The sequence below is a fragment of the Aythya ferina genome (genome assembly GCF_964211825.1).
Source record: "Aythya ferina genome assembly, chromosome: 3".
NCBI lineage: Eukaryota > Metazoa > Chordata > Aves > Anseriformes > Anatidae > Aythya > Aythya ferina.
Genome location: NC_140298.1, coordinates 116,659,843 through 116,677,892, shown reverse-complemented (window position 1 = coordinate 116,677,892; position 18,050 = coordinate 116,659,843). Strand labels below are relative to the sequence as shown.

Genomic DNA, 18,050 nt, shown 5'->3' with positions numbered 1-18,050 from the left:
TGTCCAGGGGATGTGAAGGGAAGGAAATGTAGGCTTGATAGCCCAAGCATCTTCTTGATGCTTTGCCCAGTACATGAGACAGGAAGATTTGAGACTCCCTTTCCTTCCCTTGGACCTCACGGGGTCATGGCAGTGCTGTCAGTCCTACCTGTCCCACCAGCATTACATAATTTCCCAGTCTCTTGGGCAGGAACAACAGCTCGTGAAGCAATGAAGGGAATTTGTCCACTTTGCCACTTGCCTCTTTGTTTTTCTCCTCAATCTCCTCATCTGCCTTCCACTGTAAAGAAGAGCTTTGCTTGTTTCTAAAATCCTATTCCTGACATAGCAAACCAATGCGTTTTTTTCACAAGCTGAAGCACCCACTTCATGCCTGACAGCCAATTTCTGGCACCTGGTTTGCCAGACACAGAAGTCCATGCCCTCTGTGCTCAGACATCACTGAATTCCTGCTGCTTATTCCCCATTGTTTCAGCTTGCTGCTCGCACAGAAGCAGTAAAAAATTAAGCACCCTCCTGACTTGATTTCATTAATGATTCTTGGCTTATGCTGTTTGCAAAAAAAAACCCACACGTGCAGTTCTCGTATGCCTCAGGAGTGGCAATTCTGGGAGACAAGCACAAATATTAAGAGTGCTGTACAAAGCTCTGGTGAAACTTCCTCTGGTCCATCCTATAGATGATTGGTCCACCACATGCATGAGAAAAAAGGAAAAGAAAAGAAAAGAAAAGAAAAGAAAAGAAAAGAAAAGAAAAGAAAAGAAAAGAAAAGAAAAGAAAAGAAAAGAAAAGAAAAGAAAAGAAAAGAAAAGAAAAGAAAAGAAAAGAAAAGAAAAGAGAAGAGAAGAGAAGAGAAGAGAAGAGAAGAGAAGAGAAGAGAAGAGAAGAGAAGAGAAGAGAAGAGAAGAGAAGAGAAGAGAAGAGAAGAGAAGAGAAGAGAAGAGAAGAGAAGAGAAGAGAAGAGAAGAGAAGAGAAGAGAAGAGAAGAGAAGAAAATGAGATTTATTTATTTTCAGATATAGAAAAATGTTACAAAGTGATAAGAGATGTGAAGACATCACACACAATTAGACACAAGCAGACCTGATATGCTGAATCTTAAGACAGGGAGATGTGATTCTGTTTATAACCACATCAGGAAGGTGACTAGCCGCAAGGGAAAATGTTATTAAAATGAAGTCATTTGGGGCAGAGAATGAGTAGGTCTGAGGTCTCCACAGAGGCATCGGAAGAAGGCTGAAACCATCAGTGGGGTCCAGGAATTCAATGCTGGTAGCAGCAGTGAGCACACAGCCTCACTGTTTTCAAGACACAGTTGGGTGCTGAAAGGGATTTGGGATGCAGTCTCCCATAATAAGGTGACACAATGCACAGTGGTCTTCCTTCTAGTTCCATCTAGTGACTTCATCTTCCAGGCTTTTTAAAAATTCATGGCAAAGGTCTGAATTATAAGATGTAGATAATAATTGAGCTTTGAACCACGCAAGGAGAAAATCTGGGAGGACAGAGGTATTACCGTGCTGCAGATTTTATGGGCAGCGAGGGGGAATGTCCACAATCCTTTCAATCCCAGTTCCTCCAGTTGCAGCCCTACAATTCCCATTCCAGTGAGGACAGAAGCTCTGACCCACTCCTCCATAAAAAGAGGAGGGTCCATTGCCTCCCAGTTCAGTGCAGCCTTGCTACGCTAGCAGTGCCTTGGGGCTGGGGAGAGGACAGTCTGTCACAACACCATGGCCAAGAGCCACGGGGCATCAGCAAATCTGCATGGTTTACAGTGTTGTGGGTCACGGAAACCCACCTCTCTCCTCCTCCAATCCTGTGTCCTGCCCGGGTGCAGCCCACCAGCTGGCACCAGGCAGGCAAGCACAGGGTGTTTTGGCTCCTCAGGTCAGCTAACATGGTTTGGTCATCGTTCAGGTCAGGCATCTTCGAATGTGTGGGGTTGCAACATCTTCATACATCACCAATCTCTATAGTGATAGGGCAATGAACTCTCTGTTCTACAGACAACCACTTCTCCACCCCCTAATTGTCTGCACTGCTCAATCCCAGAGCCTTTATAAGTACGGGGAGTAACCATCTTCTGCCTCATTCATCAGCTTCCGTCCATCCTCAGGTATCTTCACGGCTGCAAAGGCTATCCCCAGCTGGCAATCATGAGAATCCTTTTCTTCCTTGTCGCTCTTCTCTTCTTCATCCTCCAGGCTGCTCCAGGTAAGAGACAAAAAAAGCTCTGCTCTTGGGCTCTGAGTGGACTTGCAGAGTCCACTTCCCCAGTTGTAGCCCTAATCTTTAACTTATTGAGTCAAGGTCCTTGATAGTCTTGCTGGTGGTCTCTCTCTAGCCCCATCCATCCCGTGTCCAGCTGTCTGATGGCATGACAGCAAAAAGATGTTCCTCTTGTGTATTCAGGCAGCTCTGTAGAGCTTAAGACCCAGCAATGTGTCTCACACTGTAATGTGAGAGTTTTCTCTTCTCACATTCACACCTGCACCTTCTCAGTGTGTGTTCTAGATTAGCAGCCCTGTACTTTTTGGAAAAAAAAAAAAAAAAAAAAAAAAAAAATTAGTTGAGACTGTGGGGCTTTGCCTGAACTCTACTGAAGATGTGCATTAAATGGGTTTGAAGCATATGCATCATTCCAGACTGTTATGGGGTCTTCAGAGAAATTTAATCTTTCCCCACTGTTTTCAGCAGACTCAAATTTGTACTTATATTCCTAGACCAGCAAATGCCAGTCTACTCAGTGAAGGGATGTAGGATTGCTTAGACCAAGAGCAGGCACTTGTAGGAGATCCGTTTAAAGAATACAAAAAGAACACAAATTGAATTTCTGCCTGAACATCCCAGCTGGAACAAGTAATGTTTAACCTGGAAACTCTCTGAACCCACTCTTGGGGCTAGCACTTTATCTGGGATAAGCCCAGGCAGCTGCCCAGATGAAGATGGACCTGAAGAGTTTGACAATACCTGGGCATTTGGTTCTTCAGTTCTGAACATATCGAGCATGGTAAAATCAGCATAACACCTAGCTAAAACCATACACAACACTAGTGACAATAGTCACTGGCTTTAGTTTATATTACATACTGAGCAGTATCAAAAAATCTAGTTGGGAATTCTAGTCCCACTGGTTTGGCTGTGATTAAGATTTACCTTTTATGACTTTTTTTTTGCCAACTGTTTTAGTCTTACCATATCTTACTTGGCAACTCAGTGCACAGCTTTCCTGTGAGCATGCAGAAAGCTATTGAAAGCAGCAGATAATGATAATGAATCATAAATATGCTTTGCATTTGCTGAAAAAGTCTGAAAAGGTCAAATTAAGACATTTTAATTTGAATAATATCACATTTTGGGGGTAATATGAGATTCATTTCAAGGTTGTTTTTTTGTTTGTTTTTGTTTTTATTTTCTTTCTGTGTTTCCTATGTTTTTTTCACATACTGTAGTATTCCTGTGTGTAACTGGAAAGACAAGCACATGTCTCCAGGAGAAATGCTAAGGAAGCTAGAAGTTATCTGTCATTGCTAATCAAGTAGACTGTCTCTCCAGACATTACAGCCCACTGTTCTAGCTAGTTTGCATTTTATATGGATGTAAAGACCTCAGTTACTCCAATCACAAACCTGCATGCCAAGCGCTATGTCATGATATCACATACTATGCCTGGTTAATTTGATGCTGCAACTCTCCTTATCCTGAGACTTGACAAATGAACATCAATTTTCCCTTGATTTTTTTTTCAGCTTACAGCCAAGAAGCTGAAGACACCGTAGCATGCCGGCAAAACCGTGGCTCCTGCTCTTTTATTGCATGCTCTGGTCCTCTGGTTGACATTGGAACCTGCCGTGGTGGGAAGCTGAAATGCTGCAAATGGTAAGATGAATTCCTCCAGTGCAATGCTCATGCAAGTACAAATAGATTTACTGGGCTTTCATTCTCTTTGGCATGCAGGACACCTTCTCCTGCTTCTTATGTCCTCCAAAAAAGTTAAAAACAAACAAACAAACAAAAAACAACTCTAATTGCTGGGCTTTTGGCTGATAACAGAAAAATGGAGCTTTGTGGAATTAAACAGAATATTTGCTGTTCAGGCAGCACATAGATCCGTGGAGCTGATACTGAATTAGCCTTTCTCAACCCTTAGGAAATTTAGTTTCAAAGGAATGTCCTGTCCTGCCTCCTTCATCTTTGAAGCCACTGGGCATTCTATATTATTCGGTCTCTGGTGCACCAAACGGCTTCATGTTTCAGAGATGAAATAAAACATAACCAAAGTGAATGTTACATTTCCTGTAGGTAGCTAGAGAAGCAGCAAAGAAAAATACCAATCTGCTTTCTCCGAAAAAGCCACAGGGAGAATTTGGTGATGAGCAGGGAAGGAGCTGGAGTTTGCCAGAGCTGGCTGTCTTTGCAGCAAGAGGGCTGTTTTCTCCCTGAGTTTTTTGCTTTATTGGGTCAAAGGGCCAGGTATTAGATGAAATTAGACTGTAGGAGATCTTCCACCCTGTAGAAGTACAATATTTTTTCCTCTGCACCTTTAGAAAGCTTCTGCACCTATAGGAGCTGTGCCATATGGAATGATGCTGTAATAAGTCATGGTCCAACTCTGCAGTTGGTGGCATTTCATATCAAAGGAGCTTTTGGATATTATAAAACTGTCGTTGCTGTAGTTTTTGCTTTGTTTAATTAAGTTTATTTTTAATTATTTGCCTTTATATTTAATTGAATTGGCTTTCTGTGAAACATCTTGTTGAAGGATACAACAGAAGTGAGAGGCCTTGTCACCCTTCTGAGGTCATGGAAGAAAGGGAGAGGATCAACCTCTCTTTATTCCTAACTTAGTTTTATTCTTAAGACATATGTCAGGCATTTGGGGTCAGCAGCAGCTGCAGCCAGCAAACTGTGGTGTGTGCTGAGTGGGAACATCCACACCCTCCATTTTATCTGGTTGTCCTTACGGCCCTTCTACTCAGCTCTGGGGAGGCAGCACCTGGAGTGCTGGGACCAGTCCTGGGCCCCCAGCACCAAGAGACCTGGGCCCAGTGGGGTACCCCCAGGGTGCTGCCGTGCTCAGAGCCCCCATGCTGTGAGAAGAGGCTGTGAGAGCTGGGGCTGCTGGGCCTGGAGCAGAGGAGGCTCCGGGGGAGCTCCCCCATGGCCGTCAGTACCCGCAGGGAGGTGCGGAGAGGCCGGAGCCGGGCTCTGCTCAGCGGTGCCCAGGGCCAGGCCCAGAGGCCCCGGGCCCAGCCTGGAGCCCCGGCGGCTCCCCCTGCCCCTCAGGCAGCACTGCTGGGCCCAGGGGTGCCCCGAGAGGGGACAGGGGCACCCAGGGGTGCACCCAGGCTCAGCCACACTGTGATTATGTGAGCACAGAGCAGAGTTCCAGATCCCAAGGATCTCCTGTTGTCTAACCACACATGTTACCAGATTTCTACACCAACCTGAGAGGGGAAATTATTATTTACTTGTTTGGACAGAGACAGGCAGAATAGCGAAGCACTTCATTTCTTTTTGCAGGACACCCAGTTCCTAAAACTGACACCTCACTGACCAGGCAGACAAGAGCTCTGGGAACCTGAGACATCTCCAGTCTTCTGATATCAACGGATCCCAGCCTTGGTGCAAACCCGAGGAGCCTTTCCCATGGGGTGAAGACTCCTGGGAGCACGAGAAGATCTGAGGAGGAGTTCTTGTAGCCATGATAGAGATTTGCAGCTTCAATTCTAATAAAAGCAAGACACTGTGAAACCACATTGCTGACATTTGCTCGTGTATGTCAGGGTGGTTTTTGTTGTTGCTATTGTCTATAAAAAAAAAATCAACTTGTAAATGAAACTTATTTAACTAAATTAAGTTAATTCAAGTGCATGTGTCATTGAGTCCTGTTAAATCATCCTGCAGAGTGTCTGGGTTGCAGCAGTCTGTGTGTGGCAACACATATGTCAGTAAATCATAAACCAAGGTGGGGTTCAGAAGTTATCCAGTTCTCCATCACCTGCCAACCCAGCGAGAAGAGCTGGAAACAGCAATGCAGAGAAACCCTAGCATGGCAGAAGGCCAGCTTCTTTAGGTCTTAAAACTGCCTCGCCACAGCCTGTCTGAATTTAAGAAGAGATTGGACTGTGCACTTAGTCACATGGTCTAAACTTTTGGGTAGACCTGTGCGATGTCAAGAGTTGGACTTGATGATCCTTAAGGGTCCCTTCCAACTCAGGATATTCTATGATTCTATGATTCTGCTCCTGTTACGTTTATTTGGTCTAGACAAGCATCACATTAGTGGGATCCTAAAAAGCCAAACTATTTACCACAGTGCTGTGCTGTCTGGATGCATGTCCGTCATCCTGAGCCTCACCACTTGCTGTTATGAGGTATAGAAGTGTGCCTTGCTTCCCCTTCCCATCCCCAGCATCCTTGAACAGAGGGCAAAAGGATTTGAGATGAGGGAGGGCTAAAGGAATCCGTGCTTTCCATCCCATCAGCTTCTATGAGCATTTTATATGTAATATAAAATATTTTATATATAATATTATATATAATATATATAATACATATATATTATATAATATATAATATATATATAATATATATAATATATAAAATATTTTATATATAATATAAAATTTTATTATTTTAAAATTTTAAAATTATTATAAAATTTTATATTTTAATATATTTATATTTTGGACTCCCATGTGCCCCGAACATGGACCTTTTGTTCCAGCATTTTACTAGCCTAATCACAGTGTGTTTGGGGAAATTATCCCTGACTGTTGCTAGCTAATCTGATAAGGAAGAGGCCATGCTCCTGTCTGTATATGGGTTTGGTTTCCTGGAGAACTTTACCCCATATCACACTAATCCTGGCCGAGATGGGAGCCAGATCTTCCAGCAAAAGCACAAACCAAGACAATTCCTTGCAGGTATAAGGACCAGATGCAAGTCTTCTGGAGCAAGTTTATTAAAATTTGTAGAGATATGTAGATTATGGAATTTGAAAACCTCAGCTGTGCATTCAGTCTCTCCTGGAGACTTTATCTTTCAGTGCTGATCCCATTATTGCTACTTTTAAATATAAAATAAAAAAACATGAGCATCTGTTCTGCAGGCCAAGGCGAGAAGCTGTTCTGTGTCTTCTGATGGGGACAGGCTTCTCTATGCTGATAATCTGTGCTCTGGGATGCAGTGCAGTTTTGTTAAGAAACTATTTTATTTTAGGAAAAAAAAAAAAAAAAAAAGAGTATTTTCTGGGTGGTCCAAGGATCACTTTCAGAGTCTTTTCAGGCCATTCAGTTTGTTTGCTGAGGTGTTTGTTGTCATTATTCTGTTGTTTGTGTTTTGGGGTTTGTGTGTGTTTGCATATGTGTGTGTGTGTGTGTGTGTGTGTGTGTGTGAAAACCATATTTTCAGCCCCAAATTCCAGATTTTCTAAAGGGATGATATCTCTCATTGCCAGAAGATCTGCTTAGCTGGTCTAAAACACTGGAAAACACTAGTCATACTGCAAAAGAGAAAAGAAACTTTCAGATTTTGTTCTTATAACCAGGAAAAGATTTGAATAATAATAAATAAAATAAATAATAATAATAATAATTAATTACTAAAAAACAATAAAAAACAGAAAAAGAAGGAACTGACAGCACCAAGCACTGAGAGCAAAATTGTTCCTGGATAACTCTTAATACTTAATTTTACTTAATAATAACATGCAAAGAAGCTTCTGTTCCTGAAGCTTCTTTTGCATCTTGAAGTCTCTGGAAGTATGGAGATACAGAATTTCTCTATATAAACCTGCTGCTTCCTTTTTATTTTTAATTTCTCTGCCATTACTATTGAACAAAGTTTAAATGAAAATGTCCGAACAAGGACTAGCTACAATATCTTACAGCAAAAAGAAACAGAAAATTAACTATAAGAAACAGTGGAAGCAGAGTGTACATTTACTTTTTTTTTTCTGTTTTGTATTAGAATAAATATGCTGGAGAAACTTGGAAATTCTGGTAAGGAATTAGATTATTATTTTTTTTTCCCTAGCAAGGGGACAATTACAGACAACATGACTTTCAGATTTTTCTTCTGAACATGAGCAAGTCCTGGTAGACTTTACTATATAAAACATGCAGGTTTCCTATGAACCTGATCCAAACATCCCAGGCCTCCAGACAACGTGCACATCCTATAGAGAAACATGTCCTCCAAAGCCAATATTGCATGTCACGAGGCATCTGGACCAGGTAATAGGAACTGCAGAGAAGAGTTAATTTCTTGCTAATTATTTATCTCTTCCAAAGAGTTTTGACTGTGAATTATCTTTCCTACAAGGCACTTGAGCTGCATCATTATTGACCCTGTGTGTTACACAGGGAGCAAGCGAGGAAACCTTTAGGAAATCCTCTGAATGTAGAGAGTCTCTGCTCCCTTGGGAGCTTTCACATCCAAGGGCAGACTGGATGTGTTAAAGTGAGTAATGAACCCATTCCCCCATGAAACACCCAGTCTTCATCAAATCCTCCACTCACCACAGTCCGACAGCAAGGGATCCCTTGCTGGCACCGTCCAAAGGCTCTTGTATTGGGTGGGGGGCAGTGGTCCGTGGAACAGGTACCCCCAGCCTGCTTGCATTGCACGGCGTTGTTAGGTGCTCGCATGAAACCTGTGAAAAGAAGCTGAGTCTTGATTTTCCTTCCCAAAGAAGACTAAGTACAAGTCAGGGCTGTATCATGACAATAATATTCCAGTCTGCCTGTGGTCTGGCCACATTCACACCGTTAAATTCTCTTCATGTCCAAAAGAGGGTCAAAAATCACACATGGAGTGTTTGACTACTACAGAAGTATCCCAAGATTTAAACCCATTTTATTTCTGTTTCTACTTTACCCTTTCCGTACTCACCAAATCGCCTCAGGGTTTCCTCTGCCTTTATGGATCTCTTACCTAAAGAGCTCTGGAGCACTAGGAGGAGCACAGCAAAGAAAAGGTAAATGATCTTCATGTCCGAATGCAGTGGCACAAGGTACAACAGCTACTAGGAAAAAGCACAGGAAAAGGTGCGTTGGCCATTACTTGACCCCAATATTATGTATGACATATAAGCCACAATTTGTAAATAAAAGTTGACATTTATGCAATTGAGTAAGTGTTCTAGAATCAATCTATTGAAATACCACTTTCTGAAGAAAGATATATTTTAAAGTTCATTTTAAAGTTTAAAGTTAAATATATTTTAAAGATATACTTTTAAAGTTCAGTTCATAAGATGAAGGAAATATATTTTACTCTCTTAAAAATTAAAAGAATAAAGTGAATATAGTGATTTTCTCTCCATTGCATGCAAAGACAGCCAACATCAATGCCTCCTACATTCGTATTTCATAGACCCTGAATGTTATAACTTACATAAGATATAAAATAAAATAAAATAAAATAAAATAAAATAAAATAAAATAAAATAAAATAAAATAAAATAAAATAAAATAAAATAAAATAAAAATCTTCCAAGTCTTATTAAGCAATTTTTTCTAGGTGTCTTTTATAACTTATATATAACATTGCCACATAAACAAAAGCATCAATACTTCTATTTACAGTTTTATTCTCTCTTTTTTTTTTTTTTTTTTTTTCCTTCTTTTTGAGCAACTGTTTTGGGTCTGGCTGGGACAGAATTAACTTTCTACATGAGAGCCTATATGGTATGGTGCTGCATGTTTGTGGCAAGATGATTAATGACAAAAGTGCCCGTTTTATTTAACTATCACAAATTTTGATTCAGGGATGTGTAGATAATGACTTAAACCATTCTAATTTCTCTGGATAATGAACACTCATAAACTTTAATTGTAGAAATAATAATAACTTTTGTAGCTTACAAAGCAGTAGCAAGTCCTTGAAAATATTTTAACAGAAAAAGCTGATATCTATCCCTTCTCTCCGTAACACCTCTATAACATACGCCAGCTGAAAGCCTCAAAGCATCTCCCCAGCATCAGTCCTTCCTGCAGGCTCTAATTAAATTTTGCAAATGATACAAACCACTATAATCATACAGAATCACCATTATTGACTACAATAATAATTCAAATGCATTGATCAAATACCAAGTATCATACTTTTCATTGTCCATAAGCTTATAATTAAGCTGCAGAAGCAGACACCTTGGAATGACAAATTTCATGTTAATAAGCAAAGGATATTTAAAAATATATATATATGTATTTTTTCTCTTTATCAATTGTCTTCAGCTCATCCTAGAGGACTTGAGGCACATCAGTAGGTAACACGTGGAGAGGGGGCACTCTGGCTGGTCTGTCCTACCTGGTTCTTCTTAGTGGGGTGCTCAGCTTCACAGGGTGATGCCTTGCCCCAAAACAACGGGGTTTATATATTCCTGCTGATGACAAAGCTGCCACAGACTGGCCAGCCAATGACTTGGGCTTCTCATGGCATTTCCCAGCAGCTGAAACATCACTTCCTAGAAGCCAACAAGCCAAATATGTTTAGGCCAAAGTGTTCCCCTGTGCTGCCAACACTGGGACAAAACCTTCAGCTCATGAATTCACAGAAGCACGCAGAATCGTGGAGTGGCTGAGGTTGGAGGCCATGTCCAGGATGGGCTATGTCCAGGTGGCTTTTGAAAATCTCCAAGGAGGGAGACTCCAAAACCTCCCTGGGTAACCTGTATCTGTTGTTATACTTGTTGGCAAATTTACTTTAAATTTGTTAAATATGGTGATTAAACTATCTGCTATTTTAACTCCTGTATATTGTTATTGACTTTAAATATCAGTTTGACTACTCAGGATCATAAAAAGTATCAGTATTTAACCTATATCTTACTAATTAAGCCCAACCTGTACCTTAGTAATTAAATATACATAATCCAAGCATTAATATTGTATACCAGATATACCTTGACAGTTGTATTTCTAATTTACTTTTCTCTCTCTGAGATGCTTCAAGGGATATTGCAGCATTTAAATTGTGTTCTTCTTTTAATGACCACATGCAGGCACATATATATCAGAGAACCATAAAATTATAGAACCATAAAATCATAGCATTGTTATTATATTATATATATAAAGTCTGAGTATATTTATTTCATAATATATACGTATTCTAACAAATAAAGACTGATTTTTCTAACCTGCTTTATATTTTATCTTAGCTAAATAACATACAAATAGAAAAAAAAAAATCAGATATCCCAATCTATGATTTAGTCAATAACAGCCAGGATACTAAGTAATTCCTTGTTTAAAATTACACATATTCTTATAATGATGGTATTTCTTACCCTCTCATTTCTCTACAGTCCTCCTAGGACATTCACACTAATATGTATATATATGTGTGTGTGTGTGTGCTTTAAGCCAGCTGGTATTTAGAAGAAGAGTCCTTCCACATGGTCATGCTAACAAAGTTTTAGATATAAATGCTATATATACATAATATTCTTCTAAATCCCAGCTGGCTTAAAGCAGATCTTTGTATCACCAAAATGCCACAGACTCCTGTGCTCTGTGAACATTCAGGGATCGATTCGTTTGCTCACTCTTAGGCAAGTGCCACTTGGGATGTCCTTGTGTCCCTCCTGGCCAGCCAGGCTGCTCCACCAAGGCTTGGTCTTCTCTCTCCTGAACCTTGTCTGCGAGCCCCATCTCACGTAGAGAACTGCAAATTCCTCTGGGTGTTAGAGTGAAGGCCACTGAATTAAGCCCCTTGTGTCTATTTATCATTTCTATCCTGCTGTGGCTTACCTCTGATGTCGAGGAGTTCTCAGACAGCTTCAGGCCAAAAGGATCTTCCACCCTCTCTTTGCCATCCTCTTCTCCCCGTGTGCTCTGTGCAAATGACAGGAAGGGATAACAGACCTTTGGTACGATTGCCCAACGCTTGTCCTTACGGCACGTCCACAATTAGCAAGAATATCATGAAATCCAGCTGGGGAAATGTCCTGCTGCCTGTTCGGTGGCCTTGGCCGGCACCGTGGAAACCTGCCCAGACCTGACTTGGCCAAAAGCTGCCTGGAAATCACCTCTGCTGCCTGGTGTATTCTGCCACAGCACTGCATGAGCAGCACTAATATTTGTCTGTGCTTCAGGTTTTATTACAAGGCCAGGCTTCACCAAGATTTTACCCATGGAGATGGGGCCAAAACATAGATTAAATAACCTGAAGGTGGGCATCTGAGCTGCCTTTCCTTTTGGTCAACTCAAGCAACTCTAAATCTGATAGCTTTATAGCTGGCAAGGATCAGACCTCTTGCCTGGTGGGACACAGCACAGCACAGTCTGACTGCCAAGCTGACAGCTGCTGCATGCATCTGGGTCTTCCCACCATCCTTGAACTACAGAAACAAACTTCTCAAGGCATGGGCTATCAAGTCTGAAAGTTATCAAGCATGGCTTGATTTTTTTTAAGTTGCTGGCTCACGTGCAATGATTTGTTTGTCATTTTTTTAGGGGTGGGAACTTCTAGAGCAGAGAGTAGGATAAGCAAGGGCACATCCAGAGGAGATGGGGTAGCATGAGGGACTGGGAAGGTTCCCAAAGAAACAAGGACCAGATAACCTGAGAAATAAATACGAGGCTGGCAGGCATGCTGGTTATCCTGCCAGAGTCTGGACAACCTGAGAAAGATTAAGTGAACGTTTGTATCAGGAAGGACACTGAAACAGCTAAGAAGCATCAGTAGAAATGGAAATGTGATCCATTATGATGGTATATGAAAGGTTGTATGCATTTAAGTTAAAATTTCATATACTACTATGCAATAAACTGTTAACTATACAACTAAGAAGCCGAAAAGAAAGCAGTGCTCATTCTTTTATTGACATGGACAAAAGACAACCAGGAAAGATGAAAAGGACAAAGTATTATGGAGGCACACGATGGCCATGCTGCTGTTGCAAGCTAGACAATTAAGTTGCACGCTGAAGGCAGAACAAAGACCCTGCAGGACCTAGGCAGCAGTCATTGCGTGTTCCCAGGTATTTCACATAACCCTGTGGCTTAACGTCTCTTACAAAAAGTGAAATGCTCTAAGATGGATTGCACCAAGATCAGGGGATTTGTGGTCAAAGCAGTTCCAAAGCAGTGCCTCCTGTCTCATTGGAAGACACCGAAGTGCAGAACAAAGCCAGCTGGGAAAGGCTTGGTTCATTGGCCCGTGCCTGCTCTGGCAGCAACCCCAAATTTTATATAAAGAGGCATGTTTGGGTCTAGGGCATCTGCTGGAGAAGAGAGACAGAAGGCAGTGGTGAGTGATCCTGCACCTCCTCTGCTGGTACCTCCTCCTGTGCCTTGTCCTAGACAGGCACCATCACCTCCTTCCCCTTTTCCACTTATTTTGCTTTCATTCCTCTTCAATCTAATGAGTATTCAGCACTCATTAAGCCCTCCCATCTCATTAGTGCAGTGAGTGTGGCAATGTGTGTGTGTCCTGCAGGACCACGGGTGGCTTGCAGGGATTGTAGGAGGTACCTGTCTTTGCTGACCTCCAAAGGGAGTGGAGAGAGACCCAGAAACATCCACTGTAGGCATTGCCTCTTGAGCTACGTATCTTGCCCAATTTTCAGTCCCTTTTGGGCTGAGTTCAAGAGATAAATAAGTCCTTTTCTGACTTTCAGAAGGATGATGGTAGTAGATCCAGTCTCTGAACACTTTGTGAACTACAGCAGGGTTGAAAGTGAATAATTCATGGGTCTGTGATTGTTTCAGAGTAATCTGTCCTGTGCCGTACAGATCTGGAGTATCACTTATCAGTGCAAGAAGACCAATACCTCTAACAAAGACAGAATACCAGGACAATTTAAGTTGAAAGAGACTGTGGGGACTTCTTGTCTGAATCCCTGCTCAAAGAAGATGTGGTTAGGTTGGGTTAGAGGTCCATTTAGGAAGGTTTTATATGTCTCCACGGATGCAGTTTCCACTGCATTCTTCATTCAACTTCACTGTATTTTATAAGCCTCTGGGTTTTGTCATGCATGGCATGTTTTAAGAACTCCCCCAGTCAGGAGGGAGCAGGCCATGTGGTGAATTTTGGTCTTGTGGTCTCTGTTCCTTGCAGATAAGGACTTCACAGCTCAGCAGTGGCCATGAGGATCCTTTACCAGCTCCTGGCTGTCCTCTTCATGGTGCTGCAAGGGGTGGCAGGTAAGCTGTGACCTTGGCAGGCTGGAGAGCTGGGCCTACAGGAGTGCCAAGAGGTCCACCAAGGAGAAGCCCAAAGTCCTGTCCCTTGAGGAGGAACAGGCCCAGCACCAGGACAAGCCAAGGGCACCCAGCCCAAAGTAGCTCTGCAGAAATGGACCTGGGGAGACTCCTTGGAGATCTCCCCGAGCCCAAGGACATGGGGCTGGGCACCCTGCTGGGGAAGGGGGGAACCGGGGCACCCAAGGGTGCCCCCAGCCCCAGCCATGCTGCAATTCTGTAATTCTGAGATGTGAAGAGGAATTAGAGAGGAAAGTGCATCCACTTCTGCTCACCTGCGAGGTAAGCAACTATTCTTTTTTTTTGCCGTGCAGGTCAGCACTTCTTCCCTAGGCCAACCGACCCTTGTGTACTCCAAAATGGACTCTGCTTCCCGGGGATATGTCGGCGGCCATATTACTGGATTGGAACGTGCAGTAATGGAGGTTCCTGCTGTGTGAAGTACGTGAAAGTGCAAGGCATCCCCTCAGCAGTGACTGAGATCCTCCTGGTATTTTCTCCTGAGTGACATCTGAGAGGCACAGCTGCTGACACCATCTTCTCTCACTTCTCTGACACCAGCTTTGCTGGCACAGAGGGTCCTCGGGGGGCATTCACATGCCATGGCAGCTGATCTTGTGGTGCCGTGACATAAAGCAGAGAGATCCTCCTAAAATAACATTGCAGAAAACCTCCTGGTGGGTAACCTGAGACTGTCTCTTTTTCTCCATGCAGGGGATGGAGGCACTGATGACCACCTGGATTCTCCTTGGAAATCCTTTCCGCATCTACCTAGTGGCCTCTCAATCACACTGACCCCATCACTCCTAGTGGCACCAGATCTTGCTCCCACAACTTTCCTTTGCACTGAAGCAAACAACAGCATCTGCGAAAACATAAATTTGGACCAGGCCTCACCACTGAAACCGTTTCTTTCCTCCCTTTAATAAAATTACTTCTGATGGCATTCATATGGTTGAACTTTGGCTGTGTTTGGTGGGAAAGGAGGGGATTTTTCCTAGGAACGCGTGGGCTACAAGCAGTAACACACAGGTGGGCTGGTGGCTTGTAGAGTTTGCGGAAAAGAGGCTGAGGTGAAACATCACTCTCTACGACTACATGAAAGGAGGCTGTAGTGAGGTCGGTGACAAGGGCATGAGGAAATCAGCTTCAAATTGTGTCAGGGGAGGTTTGGATTAGATATCAGGAAGAATTTCTTCACAGAAGGAGGGTTTAGGCACTGGAACAGGCTGCCCAGGGAAGTGGAGATGCCCCCATCCTTGGAGGCTTTTAGGAGACATGGGGATGTAGTGTTTAGGAACATGCGTTAGTGGTGGACCTGGTGGTGGTGGGTGATGGTTGGACTTAAAGATCTTTAGGGTGTTTTCCAGCCTTAATGATTCTATGATCTAACACTTATGTCCTTCCACACCTGGAGGAAAAGTGAGGACATTTTATCCTCTGCCCCCCAGTGGCCACATCCCTAGAAGACTCCTGCAGTGACCATGGTCAGGAAAGAAACCTGATTTCTCTCTGTGCTGGGTGCTAGTGTACAATAAGTACACATTCCAGTAGTTTCAAAGCTGCTTTTTCAAGGCATTTTACTATTTTGGACAGAAACCTGTCAGAAACATGTTTCGTTCTTTCTGTCTGTTTTTCTCTGTCATCGTTGCCTACCACTGTAGAAAATGCCAAGGTATCTCCAGCTACTTCCTTCACTGGGCCTGGAGGCATTTGAGACATTTTGTTCCTGAGGAGACCTCATGGAAGTGAAATCCAGCAACATTTTGGATGACATCAGACCCCTGACAGGACACAAATTAGAAAAGAGGTACAAAGAGGGGACAAGGACACTAGCAAACACATTCCCACTGTGTGGTCCTTACTGCTGGCACAGTAGCACCAAAGGGCTGGACTCTGCTCCTAGCTTGATACCTTTAGCTGTCAAATCAAAGAGAAGATGGAGTGGGATCTGTCCGTGGAGATTTTAACCTCATATTATGATTTCTCCCTGGTTAATCAAGATAACTACAGGATCATTAAATTCATTGTCTTGGTTAGATAGTTTTAGTGCACTGATCAAACCTTATAACCACATACATAATTGTTGCTGAGATGATCTAAACTTGTCTCAAAGCTTTATCTGTTAGCTATAATGCAGTACACCCATTACAGATGCACTTATAAATACAAAACACCACCTAAATACTGGCTATCCTCCACTAGGTGGATCTCCTTTGGTAGTACAACAGCTGGTAACAGCTTTTTCAGCTAATCTAGAGGAATCTGAATTTCTTTAAGGTACACTCCACAATTGCATCAAAATGCATTCCCCTCCTATGCAATGGTTATGCCTTATGGCAAGAATCCAGTTCAACACACATGAAGGAGGTTAAGGGATGCCATCACCACACAACTGAGGAATATTGCTTTGCCTGTACCTGAATACAATGACCTCAAGATGCCTGGAGCCTTCATTGCAATGCACAAACTGTCCTCTGGAGGTGAGGGGTGGAACAGCAGTCAGGTATTGGTGTAGCAGCATTTGAAATGAGATTTATTAAATATTTTAATATTTTAAATAATAATAATATTTCATTAAATAATTTATTAATGATTTCATTAAGTAAATTAATTAAAATTGATGCTATAAAAAGCCTCCTTAATATTTTCTACTTTTTTTTTTTTTTTTTTTTTTCACCAGAAAACTATTAGGAGCCAAGTTTGGAATTATCCCTTCATTTTACTCCTAACTGCTTCAGGTTGAGTAACAGTTACAGTTGGTAGGCAAGCTAACCACAAAGTCTTGGCAAGTTGTGAAGCAACTACATGTTATGCCATTTTCTTTCCCTCCATTTTCTTGCTTTATGGTCAGAAGCTCATAGACACACCGGGAATTGAACTATCGTTTTTTTATGCTGAAAAAAAAAAAAAAAAAAAAAACAGTTCATTTTCAAAAATATGTAGAAAATAAAAAGCTACCTCATTCATATCAGGATATGAATTTCAGGGAAATCATTTGTAGGCATATTTTCATGTGTATCTCTATGCACATATGTGTATTTATGTACACTTAAAAAATAGATATCAAAGTATTGAAAAAATGACCATATTCATAACTAAACTGAGGACTCAATAATAAGTTAAATATTTCAGTTTTGAGAATAAAGGATCTATCATCCATAGTGCCATTTGCAGATGGATTTTGGTCTATTAGATATACCTGTCATTGAAAATAGCAAATGTATCATAACCTATTATGATATAATGCAGGTGTCATATTAAAATGATACATAAACAATGTTTTGTTGACTGAATGGAGGTGCAAATTGAAATATGATATGAAAAAATATTTAGTATTGGTGTCTTTAGATAGCTGCTGGGTACACCAAAGTCAACAAGTGACTTGGTGTGGTGGAAGATTAGTAAATAGGAAACGATCCACACACCTTAGAAATGGCTGATGCTCCTCAAGTCTGTTGTATGGATTGACAGATTGAGTTTGGATTGGATTTTGCTTTTGAATAGAACAATAAATGAAAGTAAATTTGAATGGGTGCTTGGAGGCCCAGCTGCACTTTCAGAACAGGGCCAATTTCAAAGATTGACAGGATTGCTTATGGCCTTGCCTAATTGAGTTTGAATATCCACAGGTAACACGATACTATAAATTTGCTGGGACCGCATTCAAGTATTTGACAATCCTCATTTTGACAGGTTTTTAACTTTACATCTAACTGGAATTTCCCCAGATACAATTTGTGTCTGTTACCTCTCCTCACTGTGAACCTCAGATAAGAGTGTGGCTCCATCTTCTCCATAGCTACCATTAGGTAGTTATGAAAAAAATTA

The 18,050-nt window shown here is 41.8% G+C and overlaps 2 protein-coding genes and 1 long non-coding RNA gene across 6 annotated transcripts; 2 read left to right on the top strand and 1 right to left on the bottom strand.

The window, feature by feature from the left end:
* Positions 1-2,060: 2,060 nt before the first annotated feature.
* LOC311433615 (gallinacin-9-like) lies at positions 2,061-3,886 on the top strand (the record flags this gene model as incomplete). The annotated part of the gene is made up of 2 exons (XM_084512919.1): positions 2,061-2,217; positions 3,753-3,886. The coding sequence occupies exons 1-2, from the start codon at positions 2,160-2,162 to the stop codon at positions 3,884-3,886; spliced, it is 192 nt and encodes a 63-aa protein (XP_084369045.1). The 5' UTR covers positions 2,061-2,159.
* A 3,019-nt stretch (positions 3,887-6,905) lies between these two features.
* LOC311433926 lies at positions 6,906-11,915 on the bottom strand. Of its 4 annotated transcripts, none has more exons than XR_014691057.1 (4): positions 11,766-11,915; positions 8,944-9,031; positions 8,529-8,662; positions 6,906-7,510 (listed from the first exon to the last, which is right to left on the bottom strand). It is a non-coding gene; the product is annotated as an uncharacterized lncRNA (long non-coding RNA). The 4 variants fall into 4 exon arrangements; XR_014691058.1 differs by having other exon boundaries at positions 8,944-9,034; positions 11,766-11,862; XR_014691059.1 differs by lacking the exon at positions 11,766-11,915 and adding an exon at positions 10,321-10,379 and having other exon boundaries at positions 8,944-9,034.
* On the top strand, positions 10,542-15,061 carry LOC311433925 (gallinacin-7-like). The gene is made up of 4 exons (XM_084513642.1): positions 10,542-10,676; positions 14,077-14,162; positions 14,534-14,660; positions 14,934-15,061. The coding sequence occupies exons 2-4, from the start codon at positions 14,105-14,107 to the stop codon at positions 14,947-14,949; spliced, it is 201 nt and encodes a 66-aa protein (XP_084369768.1). The 5' UTR covers positions 10,542-10,676; positions 14,077-14,104; the 3' UTR covers positions 14,950-15,061.
* Positions 15,062-18,050: the final 2,989 nt, after the last annotated feature.

Coding starts and splice junctions, on each gene's coding strand:
- LOC311433925 (XM_084513642.1), top strand. CDS start 14,105: ATGAGGATCCTTTACCAGCTCCTGGCTGTCCTCTTCATGGTGCTGCAA. Junction 14,163..14,533: donor GGTGCTGCAAGGGGTGGCAG/GTAAGCTGTGAC, acceptor TTTGCCGTGCAG/GTCAGCACTTCTTCCCTAGG.